The following is a 16821-nucleotide window of genomic DNA, read 5'->3' as shown; positions in this document are numbered from 1 at the left end:
ACACAAGCAAACAAACGAGGACAAAACGAACAAATAAAGGCACACAGTAGGGCAACGCGTTTATTTTGTTAATGAAATGGGTAGATGTATCTAGCAGGCCGTTTTTATAAAGTATAAGGTAAAGTTCACTGCAATTACGAAAATTTCGACTGAATATATATGAAGTTTGAATTTTAACGGGAACAGTTTTGTCATCGATTTTTGGGGGAATTTGCAATGTAACTATCTCCTGCCAACCAATATACCCACTGTATGTAATAGAACCAGAAGTAAATGTTTCATATATGTGCGTTTGGTCCCATCGAAAATGAAATAGCAAACGCACGTGGACATGCTACTGAAGAACAAAATACCGCTTTTTACTTCGTCTGTAGATCTGCTTTATCTACCAATAACATACCGCTATGAGAGTTTAAATCACTCGGCTTTGTTTTTCACTAAACGGCCGTGGGGAATGAAGGACGTGAGGGCAGAATTGATAAAACATATATTATGCTATTATAAATAATTAAGGCAGTTATTAATTTGTTTAAAAGTAGTCCCATATATAGGCAATTGTGTCAAATTTTAATATATCGAGACCGTACTTTTTCAAGCGTTAATTGCATTGAACCTTAGATGGCTGGTAGAATTTTATCAGTAAGTCGATGGGGAAATAACAAAATCTTGACTTTAAACTTCATTTTTCATTAAAAATGAAAACCATGCTTAGAGATATTAACTTTCTGGTACCAACGATGCCTTTTTTGGACATTTTACAGACAGAATAGGTAAATTATCGTAGGTCCAAAACTAGTCGAGCCAGACTTTAGTATAGCTTTAAAATGCAATGAAATTTGCAAATATATTCAATGGCTTCTGTGTCCTTTTGTAAAAAGCGAATACTTTCCATTATTTTAATTAATTTCACTTCAACTTTCCCTATAAACGTGATGAACATTTTAACATATTGTTAAAATATTTTACATGTCTATTTTTTTCTCGATGTCTAAAAGTACAAGTGAGCTTCTCTATGTGTATTATCTAATTGTGATGAATCAGTATTCTTTTTTTTTCTTTTATTACTGATATAATGCCCATGTGTATGTAATTAATATCTCAACATTGAGTTAACTTCGTAACTTTCTACAAAATGAATATTGTCAATGAAAAATGCCAAAAATCCCCTGAGCTTGAACTGTACTGAACTTTTAAGGGATGATGAAAGAAATACTGAAATATTGTCACGAATAAGATCATGTTAAAATCGTAATATAGACAGATTTTATATACTTTGTTAACTTTAAAGACAATTTTACACAATTGGTACATGAAATTACTTCTCTTTCATATGATAAACTACAATACATGTTTTAAGTAAGGTGACTGGTATTGATAGAAATAAAATCTATTAATAAATGTAAACTTACAGAATGCAAACCTGGGCTCAAGTTATAAATTTGTGGTATATGTAGGTAAATAGAGCATCATTATGATTGCAATACAATAGGTTGGTATGTAGTACAGCTCTAAATTGACCAACTCTGTGATGTGTAATTTAAAAGCAAGTTTCATTAGAAATCACATTAAATATTTAAAACAAAGATATTAACATTTGAAAGCGTTCATCGTTTAAAAGTTTCCTGATTAAGTTTAAACTCAAACTACATAACTTCTTCATAAATTATATGATAGATATGATCTGTAAAAGTTGTTAGTAGATATAAGACGAAGGTTTAGCATGCAATATGTTTTGTCAAAATTGTCCCTTTGCGGCTTTGCGGGGAATGTTGGTAGCTCTGTTACATGTTTTGAAAGACATATAAATCAGTTAGAAATTTCTAGAAATAATAATAAAATTGCCTCGGATTTAGACATATAGCTTAATGTACCAGTAGGTGGTGATTGAAAATAATATAAATACTGCTATCAACCGGCCGGTTATATCATTACGGGTAGTTTTAACTTAATTGGTGACAAAGGAATCAGGAAATGTTTCTCTAAAGGTCCAAACAATGATTTAAACATGTCTCCGTGAAAAGAACTCATTCGATGATAATGCTTATAGATAATGTCGAATAAGCAGACCCGAACCCTCTTGCTGAATGGAATTGGAATAGATCTAGAATTACATAAACCCGCATTTAATTCTATGAATATGGGTCATCCACATTACCGCCTAAACCCCAATTCTCCCTTCGTTCTTTAAAGAAAGATACATTTAGGCTCCATACAAAATTCGTTTTAACTCCTGCAGACAAGGATTCATACAATATTATCATAATAAGACGCATTTACTACCCGGATATATTACAAAATGAATTGTGTGTGTGTGTGTGTGTGTGTGTGTGTGTGTGTGTGTGTGTTCGGGTTTACAAAATGAATTGAGAAGTACGAAAACGAAAATCAGTTATTGCCTCGAGATGAGAATATTATATTGAAACATCGTGTAGAACAATGTATTACTTTTAAAGTCAGACTTAATGAGAATCAGTTAAGTTCCAAACTCTTCATTCGATCTCTGAATTACACAAAAACCCATATAAAGCTTATTTAAAGTAATGTACTACAAAAAATAGTTCCCTCCTTTTGACTTCTTATCACACTGAAATAAAGTACCACATGCAGATATATTGTTCAAAATCAAATGGGGAACTGAGGTGTAAATTTGTTTAGGTCTATCGAGAATTCCGTTTGTGTTATCAGAAAGCTATCAAATAAACAATAAAAATGTTCAATTATAAAAACTAACACATCTTCTACTTGCTTTACTTATGCACCACTTTATTTCATAAAAAGTAGTAGCGTTAACCCAGAAATCATTTGAAAGAGAAAACGTTAGTTATTTGGCATGTTATGAAATTAGAGTGTTTTTTTTTATTTGTATAGTAAATTTAAATAACACAAATTGAAGAGTTGTGATAAGGTATGCAAAGCGTCTTGATTTTTGTTGGATAAATATTCATAAATAAAACATACAGACAAGTAATTGGCATCCCTACGGGGGTTAACTGCGCCCCACTTATTGCTGATACTGCTATGAAAAAGAATTCATGCGCAGGTTGTCCACTGAGACTAAGTTTGACATTATTAAAGTTTTTGTTATGTTGGGCGACCTTTGGTTTTCCATTTTTTTATTTAAGTATCACAGCAGCCTTGTTTGTGCAATGTGGCGGCCGTAAAATGCCTCCCCGTACCTTCAATCAGAGCTGTTATATTTCGATCTCTTCGGATCATTCAGCATATTTATGTTGTATCAGTGACTGTTTAATTTTTCAGCTTGACCATTTCGGCTTGGGTGGTTCCGATACTCAAGCTTAAAAGATTTGGGTATTGTTTACGTACCCCTTGGATATGGTGACTGCTTTTAATATTTTTTCTTTAAGCAGTTTCTGTGATATGCCGGCTCCATATCTATCGATCCCCTCTCTAAATTCCAGTTTGCTTAGTTCTGCCCACTGTTTTCTCGTTTAGGGCAAAGCCATTATTTTTATATGGGGATCATTCGCCGCTTCTCATTGAATTGCACTCTGTGCATCATTGAAGGTTCCATCTGCCCCGCCTGATGAATAATCTGCGGATGTCTCTAAATTATATTTTGGTACTTATAACATGTGTAAATGTTGACTTCTGCTCAACCCGACCTAGAGGGCTTTGACGGTAGCTTGCATTTCCACTACCGTCCATGAACAGGCTCAATCAAACCGAGCCTGAAACATTTTCGTTTATGTCGTGTTGGGCGACCTGTGGTTTTCCACGTTTTTACTTTATTGAAACTCCGGGGTACTATGATGATATTTTAAATATGGATGACCTATATTTTTCTTAATTGGTGAAACACATTTATCCATAAAAATAACAATTTAATAAAGTTAATACCTATGATATAGAAGCGTCGGTAAAGGACTTACATCTAACAATTGTGAATAGTAATTTAGAGACAAAATGTATCATATAAAGACAGTTGTCAATTTCTCCCGTCTGCCGAGCAGCGTAACATATGTTTATGTATAACATCATTTTGCAAGAGCTTGCTCAAAGTAAGAGAATTTCAAATATAGAATACTTTATCTTAACAAACGTTTTTTTATAGAAAGGTTACTGATGTCATTTATTACGGAAGGCTTTTACTATATTTTACAATTGATCGTTCGAAATTACACGAAATATAACACAAAATTTAAAACACTTACACACCACGTATACTATGAGGAAGTAGCTAATAGATAAAGAAATGTTAAACAAAATGTTCTTTTAATGACATATTTGTGAAATATGTTAGAAATGTTATCAAAAATGATATAAAGCGAAAATCGTAAAGCATAGTGCATGTTTGGTTCATTTTTGATGGTTCGATGACTTATGAACTGCAAGTTGGGACCTCCTTGGGCGAGTAGTTAAGGTCGGTGAATCACTTTACCCTTATCAGTTCGGGTTAAAGCCTCGCTCAGGGCTTTGAATTCTTCATGTGAGGATGTCATCGAGCCTGCTTAGGATGGTCAGTGATTTAACATTGGTGTGATGAAATAGTGCACGGAGGGGCACACAATCAAAGGCTGGAATGTCGCCATATGACCTATAACGCAGGGAGGGGCAGTTTGTCTTCAAGTTGAAAGTGGCTTAGACATACCCTTAAAAGTTCTTGGTACTCTGACTTCCGACAGATTGTTGAGTACATTAGTCTACTTTTACTTTAGACTGACCCTATTTATATGTTTAAGTTAATACAATCTGTTTTTTTGCCGCTTGAAATTAGGCAAATTGCAAGGTTTGCATGCCCGAAATGCTTTTAAATCCCCAATTTCTTTTGTTTTGGTTACTGACCATTCCAGCATGCATTTTGTCCGTTTTCTTATCTTACGTTATGCTATGAATATTGTCTTGTATGTTCGTATTTCCCACCATTCCCTCCTACAATGCCCCCCTTCACTGGCTGAAACTTCAAACTGGTGTTTTATCACTACCCGTCCCTGAGCGGACCCCCATTGTGCTCCATCTTTTTATTTTGTTCGTTCTTTCCTGTTTGTGTGTGTGCTGTGTATGTGTGGGAGGATTGTGTGTGCGTTCGTATATGCGTGTATGTATGTGTTCGTGGGTCCGTGCGTGCTACATGTTATATCATATATTATATACTGTAAAAGAGTCAGTTAATTACTTATCTAATAGAAACTATAAAAGATATATTATATATTGTGCATATATGATAAGTTTAAACTAGGGATGGCAACGAATATTCGTTCATTACACGATACTGTTTCAGTATTCAGATATTCGGGGAAAAAAATAAGATAATGAAAAAATAAATAAAAGTCAAACGAAAGACAAAATAAAAGATTGTTTATCTTTTTTGCGAAACAAACGCTTTGATTATAAATTCGCGCGAAAATTGCTTCTGTCTTTGTTAGACGTGTCATTTTGTATATTATCATATCGAGATTGTACATCGCTATGGTGATGACAGTGTACCCTCCAGTAAGTACCGCTCATTGCTTACCTTCAAAAAATTTTATTGGTCACAAATTGATGTAAACCCGTTACAACTTGTTTTCGGTAGGTGCGAACCGCGTGTAACCGAAAATGATCAGACATCACTTAAAGTAATTACTTGGATTTCAAGCAAAGTCTATACAAGATGTATTTGAGTAAAGCTAAATGCCAAAAAAGTGTAGAAAAAAGTCAAATGCATATAATTTTTTTGACGCAAGTCGGATTATCTGATTGAAATGACGAATAAATGAATTTCGTAATAATCAATTTTCAGACAAAGAGACAGTTAAGCCAAATATGTTATTTTCTTTATATTACCATTATTATATTAGACTCCGCCACACCTCAGTGAATCTACTGTCAAAATGCAAAAAATGCCTTCTGCCGTTTTGAAGTATATCACGCGATCATCCGATAAGAAGTCTGTTACGTGTAATATGTTTGGAGTGACCTCACTTACGCGAGGGCTACATTCCCGTAAGAAATAAATAAATCCTATATAAATTATATGTATATGAAGGTTTATAACTCCAAAAGATAAACAAACGATGAGAACGATTGACCAGTTTTAATTCTCCAATATCAGAATTACTTCCGCAGTAAAACGAAAGTAGAATTAATGCATGCCGCTGATTAGGATTTGATAAGCACATAGGATTTTGAGTTGATTTGTTGATCAGTTGATGACCGATTATTCGAATATTCGTTCGGAAGATTGACGGAATATTCGAATACCAAAAATGCTATTCGTTGCCATCCCTAGTTTAAGCATTAAAAGATCTTCAAAAAATAAAGTCTTATAATACTATTCAATATTTTAGAGAAATACATGAAATAAAATAGTTTGCTTTTTTACTTTCTTTACCTGCATGTATTTTTCTTTTGAACTGATTTATATGTTCATACTGATCAACATAAGCTTTCGGTGCTTGGAGTGGTCCATGTACAGCTTGATAGGACAGGTAAACAAACAGTGGCTGCAATGAAAAAGAATAATGAATGAATGAACCAACAATAATCGTTACCTTCTACAGATATGTTTACCTGTCAAAAATAAATTTATAAAATCGGTTAAAATATTTTAAACGTCACGAGACAAGGGATTTGAATTGAATATTGACTAAGGTATAATAGTATAATACTGAGACAGATTAAAATTTAAGAAATGCCGAATTGGATATACGATTGTACATATAAACACAGAACTCGAAGGTCTGATGTATATGTATTTCAATTGAAAATCTGGCGTATTCTCAGTCAATGGAGTGACGTACGTTCATCTAATTCTTGATACAGTCTGGTGCTAACTAAACATACAAGGTTAGGGACGTACGTACGTTATGCGCGTTTGCAAAATAAGTTATATTCAAACCTGTTTAACGTTCGAATATTTGCAATTTTTGCGGAATGTCACCTTGTAAGTCGTTTCCTGTATATCAGAAACTCCTGTGTAAAGCAATCTTGCCAATTCTTTACTAGATGTTGCAAAAAAATATGAGAGTTTGTATAAAGCTAATATTTGGTGTCAATCATTATGTCCATCAAGAATTCTCAAATTATCACTAAAATGTTACCAAATATACACATAAAACTGTTTGATGATAAGCACACATGATTTCTCAACACTTTACACTATCGGACCACGCAGTAAGTATGATCTTACGTGTACCTTTATTTGGAAATCATCCACAAGAGAAAGAAAAAAAATATTGTTTAGCATTCAAATAGTCTTACAAGTACTTAGGGTGGACCTGTGATAATGTATTTGAAGCATATCACTTTATGCTTGAGAGCATATTCGCAATGTTTGTAAACAAGCTAGTTTTTAGATTTCCTGTATATTAGATAATGTAAACTGATATTGTCGGTTATCATTGATAAATATTTACCCAAGTTTGCACGTTGTAGGATTATGTACTTTTAAAGGTTTTCGCAAGTAAGGATAACATTAATGAATATATAATATATATAAATGATAGATAGAAATGATTGTGGTAAAATAGACAATATACTCATAATATCATAAAACAAATACAAATCCAATGTCAACATAATAAATGTGAACATTAAAGTGCAATTGTAAATGACATATAATCAATACCAAGGATAACACAAAACGTAAAGCTTTTTTTTTTCCATTGTGGTCCTTTAGATACAGTATCATTTAGTAATTAACTCAGTTTCAGGTTCATAGGAAGAGAGGATATGGGAGTGATGGTACCGTTTACAGCTAATATGCTTCTCTTAAGGGTTTTTAAATTAAAAAAAATGAAAAACATATTTTGACAATAACAACTTAGCTTATTTCTTCAAAGAAGACAAAGCTGTTGTGTGATATTATGTTAATAATGAAAATCAGATTAATTAGAGCAACAAAAATGGAAATGGTATTTAGTTTCGTTAGACTTACAAGCATATAATTTACAAAAACGTTTATCCTTTGTTGTACCACTCAACCCAAGACCGCAATCAAAAAAATGTTAAAGGGCAAGGAATGTCCGACAATAAATTAATCTTTTATGAAAGCCATCCTCAAGCCTTTCATAACGCTGAAAACTTTTAAAAAAGGTTTGCCAGTTTAAAATTGAAGAAAACGGCAGATAATGGAGGCCGCCATTTTGGTGTGTCTATGGCGTCATTTACATGTACACGCTGCTGATTTCTTTATAATTAAGAAATAATCTTTTTGACACATATGTTTCTTGAGTGTTAAATGTAAAACATTGTAATTTCTTTTATCATAGCTGGAAAAAGTAACAAAAAATATTTTGCGGAAATAAGTAAATAGATGCCAAATATGTATCTAGAAATTTAATAAATTCGCCATTTTGTTTCTTGTTGCCATGGAATTAAAATGGCCGCCATTTTAATCAAATATTAAATTGCTCATAACCTTCTCATTTTAAAGCCGATTTTGAAAATTTTCCCACTTCTTCAAATGATTTAAGAAATTCTAGTAAAGTGTGATAATTCCTAAAATAATTGCAGCTATAGATTGTTTACTATTTAAACAGTCATATTACCAAATTCATGTATTTTGCACTGTTTATATCATTTTTATAACAAAAAATGTTATTTTTGTCGATTGTATTTATGCAACAAGGGTTTTAGGTCCATTGATTTATACAACAATGGTTCTAAGTCCATGGAGTTAGGACCATTTTTGCATTTAAACCAAGATTTGCGCATCATTTTGCATAAATATATCAATGAAATATATTAATTTCACACACCTGATGACTTTTAAAAATATTGATATAGTCCATTTACACTAGGCTTGTGTATTTTTATTATCCGAAACAGCCATCAAAGCCCTGAACTCTTTGATGTCAACTCATTATGGAGTTAGACCTAATGTTGCACACCTTAGATACCATATAATACCATTTTTACTCTTAAACAGAAGAATACGTAGCTTTTGGTAGAGGAATGTTTTTTAAATGCCACAAAGTTCTTAACTTCATTTTGACCAAAAATTGAGATAGGTAACTTTTTATTGCACGGACCCCTTCAATTAACATAATAACAGCATTTGCTTTCCCTTTAAAGGTTTACAAAGATTGTCATTATTATTTTTCATCATATTAATATTTGTTCAGAGCTAACGGTTTTCGTAACCAACGTTAGATGTATCTTTAAGTGTCGTAGACTTATCTTGTGTAAAATAGTGAAGTTAATGCCGTTTCAACATTGTAAAATTGGTACTGTTATCACATCTACAGTTACAGTAATTTCCATCATAGTGCTAGAAATGTGTGAATAGAAGGGCAAATTGTGCAGCTTCTCTGAAAAGCATAAAGCTTGGCACGGTAGTAGAACAATGTAACACGCTTCATTTAAGCCTAAGAAGCGGGTTTTTGAAATCCAAGATGGCCGACAGAATCCAAAATGGTCATCATAATTCATAGAGTTTTAAGAAAATGGCAAACTAAGTGTGCATATCGTGCAAAAATACGCTTTAACATTTGAATAGTAGTGAGATAAGTCCACGATTTACATTGAAAATCAATATGGCCGCCAAAATCCAAGATAGCCACCAAAATTATCTATTACTTGAAAATAGCGAAATGGTTATTAATAATAGAAAAAAAGGATGTAAATTTGAACAGTAATATTTGAAATATATACCCTACATGCTCTACAGAACCATACTAAGACAAGATCTATTACGGCCCCATATAGTAAATGGAATTTGCCCCCTTTGTATGACTGAGTATCTAAAATGTCAAAAGTAAAAACAGGACAAAAACGCATAAGTTGATTTTCAGACCTTTCGAAATAGCAAAATATTATTTTACCAACATATTTTATGTGAATGTTTTGTTAGTACAAATGTATTAATTTTGATATTAAAATGTTTTTTAAAGATAACTGTTCAATTGCCTCAGAGAGGTGTAGCAGGTGCTTGCCAAGTCAAAAATGTACAGTGCATATTATTAATAGAATATGGAAATTGTTCATTAAATATATTGATATCAGTTTGTTTTAAAATATGACAAAAAGTATAAAACAATTTTGCAGCCCAGACGCAAATGTATATTTGAGATTATTTACTCACAAAAAGTATACATTGTATATAATACATACAATTTTCATTAAAAATGGGTGTACCATATATATATCAACTATTGACACATTTTAATAACCACATGATTTGTAGCAAAACATACAGTTTGTAAATATATGAATTTGAATGAACTGCCAAGTATACACATCAGTGTCCTGCAAACCTGAATCTGAGGAATGCAAACTTTAGGAAGGACACTGATGTGGATACTTGGCAGATATCTTATACCACTAAATATTCATTATCAAGGCTGCTGTTCACCCCCACAATCTCGGATAGGCTCTAGTTACAGCATACGACCGCCCTCTATTTGCTATTGCCAAACAGATAAAGGACATACGGAGGGCACATGGTTTCGATCACACTAAATTGACTGCATATCGACGCCTCAGAATTAGTAGGACGTAAGTGGAAATTCTTAGTTTCCGGCAAAACGAAAAAAACTGTCTATGACAGATATGCCTTTCTTATTCTCAGGGCGTAAGTGGACCCTTCTGGTACAACATTTAAGTGCAGATACGCCGTTCTATTACTATGATTCTGAACAATGTTTTACTCACGCCCTTTTATTATTGGTGAATTTGGTCAACACAGCTGTTTGTAACAAAAAATAATAGAATTATGCCCCTTGGTATGTAGTTTAAAAAATGTATAATTCATAAAAGGGCGTAACTAACACTTTTGCCCTTCTTATTCTGTGGCATCGATATAAAGATGGCCACGTAGAAGCTTATTTGTGACCCTTCAAGACATTAGTGGAAAGACATCTGCTTTGCCCACACAAATACTGCTACGATATGTTAGGCAGTTTTCTCAAGAACTGTAGTTGTATGTCAAGAAAAAAGCCTATCCATACTGTGAATACGTAGTCACTGTAACGCTTTGCAAATGAGGAATTTGTTTAATATTTCAAGCCACTAACCGTACAACAAACAAACTGAACTGAAATTGGACAAAAACAAAACAAAACAAGGAAGAATATCCAACAGGGAAAGCCACGTTCTAAAAACGCAGCCTCCCCAAACGCGCACACGATCATCACACACACACACACATACACAAAGCAAACATACAAAGACAACACGAACAAATAAAGGAACACAGTAGGGCACCGCCTTGGAACTGTCAGTGGCAAAACCACCACTGGGGAGCTTAAACAAGTTTATGTAGCACCTAACCTCACTCTTACCCTCACCATGTTCCAAAGTCACAGGACAGTGTAAATAAAAGTTATCCCCGCGAGCTGAAACCCTAACATACGCAAAGGCAACAGAAGGCATGTAATGTAAAACACAAAAATGTTCTTGTATAAACATATATATATACATACATAAATGCAATCCTAAGGAACCTAAAACGCATGTACGCAGTGCCTTTGCAGAAGACAGAGCAACAAGGGAAAGCCCTTAAGGACCCGACGAAGCAGGCCAAAAGACGGAAATCAAAAATGCTCAGTCCTGGTGGGATTTAAGAACTTCTTATCATAGAGTCCTCCACCTGTTCCGTCAGACACAATCAAAGAGGAAAGCGTAGCGTCCGGCTGTAAAAGAGCTGAACACTAAACATGCGGTGTGTCTCAAAACAACTAGGTCATAACCTCTTTTAAAATAAAAGTTTAATAACTTTACTAAATACAATTGGAAAACTGACATGACCAATTATCTAACGAAGTTTGTAAACCACATCTCCATAAAAACTGGTTTTGATATACCTTCTCGCAGAAGTGTCTTTAATTTGCTATTGTATTTCGAAACCAAATCTGAATTACGACAGTAAAATTTAGCAAAATATTTACGTAACTTATAATAACGGTAGCCCTGTTAAAGAAGCTTATTTGTAATATATTGATTACGTTCATTGAAATCCTCAACATGGCTACACGCTCTTGCAAACCGAATTAACTGTGAAATATATATCCCATATGATGTAGATGTAGCCTGGGGTACATCCCCATCCAAATGGGGGAAATTTACAATACTAAAATTAAAATCATTCCTCTTGTCATTAATGTTTGTATGTATAAAATCGTCGTAAATATAGAGATGTAAATCTGGAAATGAAGTAGTAGTAACCGAGTTGTTAGTTTCATTCAACTGCAGCTCCATGGGATAACTATTATCCACCAACTGAGCAAAAAACGTATTATTCATATAAAGTATATCATCTAGATAGCGTGATGTACTATTAAATGCAGTAATATTGTCTGTCTGTGTATCGAGAGAAAGGCCCAACATAAAATCCCTTTCATAACAATATAAAAACAATTCTGCGACAAGGGGTGCACAATTTGTTCCCATGGGAATACCAATTACTTGTCTGAAAACTGCATTCCTAAACCTGACGTAAATATTTTTCAAGAAAAAGGAAAGAACTTTACAAACTTCGCTACAGGACCACATAGTATAATTCTTTACAGTGCAACTTATAAAAAAATGCTTTATCGAAATTGCAAGCGAGAAAAGTACCTTTTACCCTGAGAAAAGTATTTTTAATTAGGGCAGTTAGTTTTTCATTTATTGAGTTATGTGGTAAAGACGTACACAAAGTAGAAAAATCGTATGTTCTGACTGAAGACACCTTGTTATTATTAATTCTTAATTCATCCAGGATTTCGCCAGATTTTTTTACCGACCAAAATAAGTTTTCGTATACTTTGTCACAATATCTTTTCACGTGGGCTTTTACAGCAGTGAGGCATAATATTAATAACTTGGAAATACATGTGGTGGTACAAGAGCTTGAATTAACGATAAAACGAGCTTTACATGGTTGTTTATGTAATTTTGGAATCCAGTACATTGTAGGTAGTTTAATTTGCTGGTCATCTATACGAACTTTCAAACTGGAAACTTCAGTGATGTGATCAGTGATCAAATGTCGTTTTGTAAAACATTTATATAATGTAGGCGTCAAATGATGATAACATTGTTAGCCGCCTTGTCTGTTGGAACTAAAACATATTTAGAATAAAATTCTTGTATTACTTTTTTTCAGATGTTTTAAAGTGAACGGGAGTCGACAATATTAAAGATATTCTTTTCCAAGACGATAATGCATATGGATCAGCATTTTTACGTCGGCACCATTTAACACAAAAAGTTTCGATGGATTCTGCAATCTGACCACGACATGCATCAAAGTCAATATTTCTGTATTTAGGCCCTTTAAAAAATCAATTACGAATACGTATGTCTTTGATTATATCAAAATTAACAGTGATGAAATGGACTGCATCTGAATAGCAAACTTCTGATATTTTTCAGAAATGGTGAGATATATTTACCCAAAAGAGTTACAGCTTAACAAGGCTAATAATTCAGATCATGAAGCGTCATTTTTGGATTTAAATTTAACAATTGTGAATGATAATCTAGAAACGAAAATATATGATAAAATGGACAATTTTAATTTTGAAATTGTCAACTTCCCTCAACTTGATAGAGATGTCCCTCGAGCAACATCTTACGGTGTCTATATTTCACAACATTCGTTTTGCAAGAGCTTGCTCAAAGATAGATGATTTTAATGAAGAAATCTTCATATCACCAAGAAATTGTTACAACAGGGTTACCGTTATCATAAGCTACGGAAAACTTTTAGTAAATTTTACTACAGATTGTCGGAACTGCTAGAAAAATGCAATACGAACCTAAAAACACTTTTAAAACTTGGACTTACACACCCGAAATACTATGGAGATGTAGTTTATAAAATTCGGAAAATTAAACATAGCCCTTATTTTAATCAAATATTTGTAAAATGGGTTAAAAAGTTTATCAAAAGAGGATACGATGCGAAAATCGTGAAGCACAGTGCATGTTTAGTGATTGACCCCTCTACAGTTATTTGCTACGCTTTCCTATTTGATGGTGCGATGGCTAATAAAGTGTAAGACTCCATGATGCTTTTCTCCTAAATCCTACATACAATGGACGGAGGGAGTGGATGTTTGTCGTACAGGCTTCTTAGTCGTGCCCTTAAAAGTTAGGCTCTTGTTGCTCTGACTTCGGACAAGTTGTTGAGTACTTTGGTGTAATTATACTTTAGATTTACCTTAATTTTATGTTTTGCTTTATTTGTTATTTTTGCACTAATGTTAGAGCCTTTCTCAGCGGGGATTTTATTTACATTGTGTTGTCTAACTTGTTGAAGATAGGGTAAGTGCGAGGCTGGCATGCCCTAAACGCATTAAAAAAAACAGTTTTCTTTATATAGGTTACTGACGGTTTCAAGGCGGTACCCCTGTTTTCAATTGGTTGTTTTTGTCTGTCTTGTATTGTCTGTTACGTGTATTTTCTTGTTTGTTGTAAGCGTTTTATCCTCCTCTTCACTCCCCCTATTGCACCTCTTTTTCCTTCCAGGCTTAAATGAAGCATAATACACATCCATAGACAATCAAGCCAAGTTTCATACTTTTCACAGGAAGCGCACAATTGTTTGAAATATGTCTTGCCTTCTCAGTCTATGATCAGCCATAGCTGATAGGGAAAAGAAGAAAAATTGCGTAAGAATACACTTACTATTATTTAAATTCAACATCAAACAAAGAAAAAAGCGTCTCATGGTGGTAAACAATTGTGCCAGGTTATTGTATAATCCAACACTCAATGACGAAGTTATTGTCCGGACAAGGTCAATTATAGCCATATTTGACTTTTAAACTCCAAGTGTGACATTGACCTTTAAGATATTGACACGGGTTTTGCGCGCGACACGCCGTCTCATGGTGGTGAACAATTGTGCCAAGTTATTTTAAAATTCCACGATCAATGACAACCTTATGGTTCGGACAAGGAAATCCGGACGGACACACGCACGCACGCACGCGTGCAAATACACCGAACAGCCATTTGGACAACTTTGTCTTCGCTCCCTTACTGGCTCGACAATAATGATGATAATAAAAATAAGAGGGCCGTGATAGCAATTTATCGCTCACCTGAGTTTTATAGAGTGCTTGAACAATAAAATGTTTCAACTAAACAAGTTTGATGATGATCTATCGGAAAGTTCATGAAAAGAAATCGTTAAAGCTTTTTTTTCTCAGCTCTGTATTTATCCCTTAAAGTGACAAAGCTTAACCATTTTAACAAACTTTATAAAGAGCAATGCCAGGATGCTATTGACCAGATTTGGTGTAATTCTTACCAGATTATTCGAGATAAGTATTGAATTCTGTATAAGAAATATACATGTGGCTCTTTGCTAAAGCTTCACAAACAAAAACGTAGGTGAGTAGGTCATGGTAAAGATTATTCAAGATAACTTAACTACTGATTTTTTTTAGTATTGAAGTCTGTACCAAAGTTAACATGTGGTCTAAATCCAATGTTGTACCTGCAAAAAACAAGAACGTAGGTCAGTAGGTCATAATTAGTTCTGTTCGAAACGAGTATTGAAATCTGTATCAAGCATTATACACGGGATCCTAATTTCTTTGCTGTAACTTCAAAAACGAGAAAGTAGGTCATTAGACAATACTAACTATCAAATATCTAAGGACTGGGCCTTATAGCTCTGGACAAGAAATTTTTAAAAGTGTTTTTTTATATATGTCAATGTAAAACAGAGGACCCCGGGCGTCGCATATATTGACCCCAGGGTCATGATTTAAACAGTCTTGGCAGAAAACCTTAGAGCATGCCACATACCAAATATCTAATCTATGACCCTTATGGTTTAAGAAAAGAAGTTTTTTCAAAGCGTATTCCCTGTACAAGTCTATTTAAGCCATATGCCGCCAGGGGCGGGGCGATTTTTATCCCAGGGTGGGGGTAGTAAGAACAATCTTGGACTTGTAATTCAATTCTTTAAACAAATTTCTACAGGACCATCTAAGGAAAATTCCTCGGCAGTTTCAACGAAACTGGACTGATGGTTTAGGAGGAGATGTAATAAGTAAATGCCAAAAGAATTAGTGATTAATTAGTCTGTGATCAGTTTGTTTTCAGTCTATTTACATCATCTACTTTATGCTATTATACATTGACATTTTATAAGTAATAGTTCTATGATAGGTTAGAGTATTTAAACATATGCATCATGGTCAAGGTATATATTGAGCGGATTCACAGAGGAATTAATCAAGGTCTTCGACCAAAATCAATCTTTCTTGTTAAAAAAAAAGAAAGATTAATATTCAAATGTGGAAGTAGCGTTCCAAAAAATCAGAATTTCCTAAGAGCAATCCCACAGCACACATAGACACACATACGCACACAGACAAACACATGTACAGACAAAAATAAACAGACACACGAAATTTATAATGAACCAAAAACGCAGTCCTCAGTGACTTTGCAGAGACATTGGGGGTATCCACATGGGTATTAGCCGAAGGCTTTAACAAAGTTAAATCTCTATTAAGGAAAAAGCAAGCATAAATACTGAACAGGGCCACTTTCAAAGAACGCAACATCCTCAATATGCAAACCAAAGGAAGCGGGCCTTTCCAAGACTACATGCTACATGTTTCGTATTGTTGCAATATCATAAAAATGTTTTTATTTCTCATCAAACTTGTAGAAAAATAACAAAATTACAAATAAAAATAATTATTTTCAGCATCTTTTTATTTAGTGTCAGGCACCATAAACAAAGTATTCATATGACAGGCCTTAACATCACGGGAGTTTTGTTATATATCAGCAAAGTTTTGTCTCATCTTGTGTGTTACAGTGTTTAATATGTTGTAAAAGTAACTTGAAGCACCATGCAAGACGCTAAAGCTCCAATTACTGTAATCAATTATCAGCGTTATAATACACAATTTAGATCTGTCAAAGTAT

General features: G+C 33.8%; 1 protein-coding gene across 1 annotated transcript in view; it reads right to left on the bottom strand.

Moving 5' to 3' along the window:
• Positions 1-16821, bottom strand: part of LOC123554245 (arylsulfatase J-like) — a 220468-nt gene that overhangs the window by 66341 nt on the left and 137306 nt on the right. The window contains exon 5 of the mRNA XM_045344239.2: positions 6332-6443. Within this exon, the coding sequence (XP_045200174.2) occupies positions 6332-6443 (112 nt within the window). The remainder of the gene's footprint in view (positions 1-6331; positions 6444-16821) is intronic.

The sequence above is a fragment of the Mercenaria mercenaria genome, chromosome 7, assembly GCF_021730395.1.
Source record: "Mercenaria mercenaria strain notata chromosome 7, MADL_Memer_1, whole genome shotgun sequence".
In the NCBI taxonomy this organism is placed as follows: Eukaryota; Metazoa; Mollusca; class Bivalvia; order Venerida; family Veneridae; genus Mercenaria; species Mercenaria mercenaria.
This window is presented reverse-complemented; position numbering and strand designations above follow the sequence as displayed.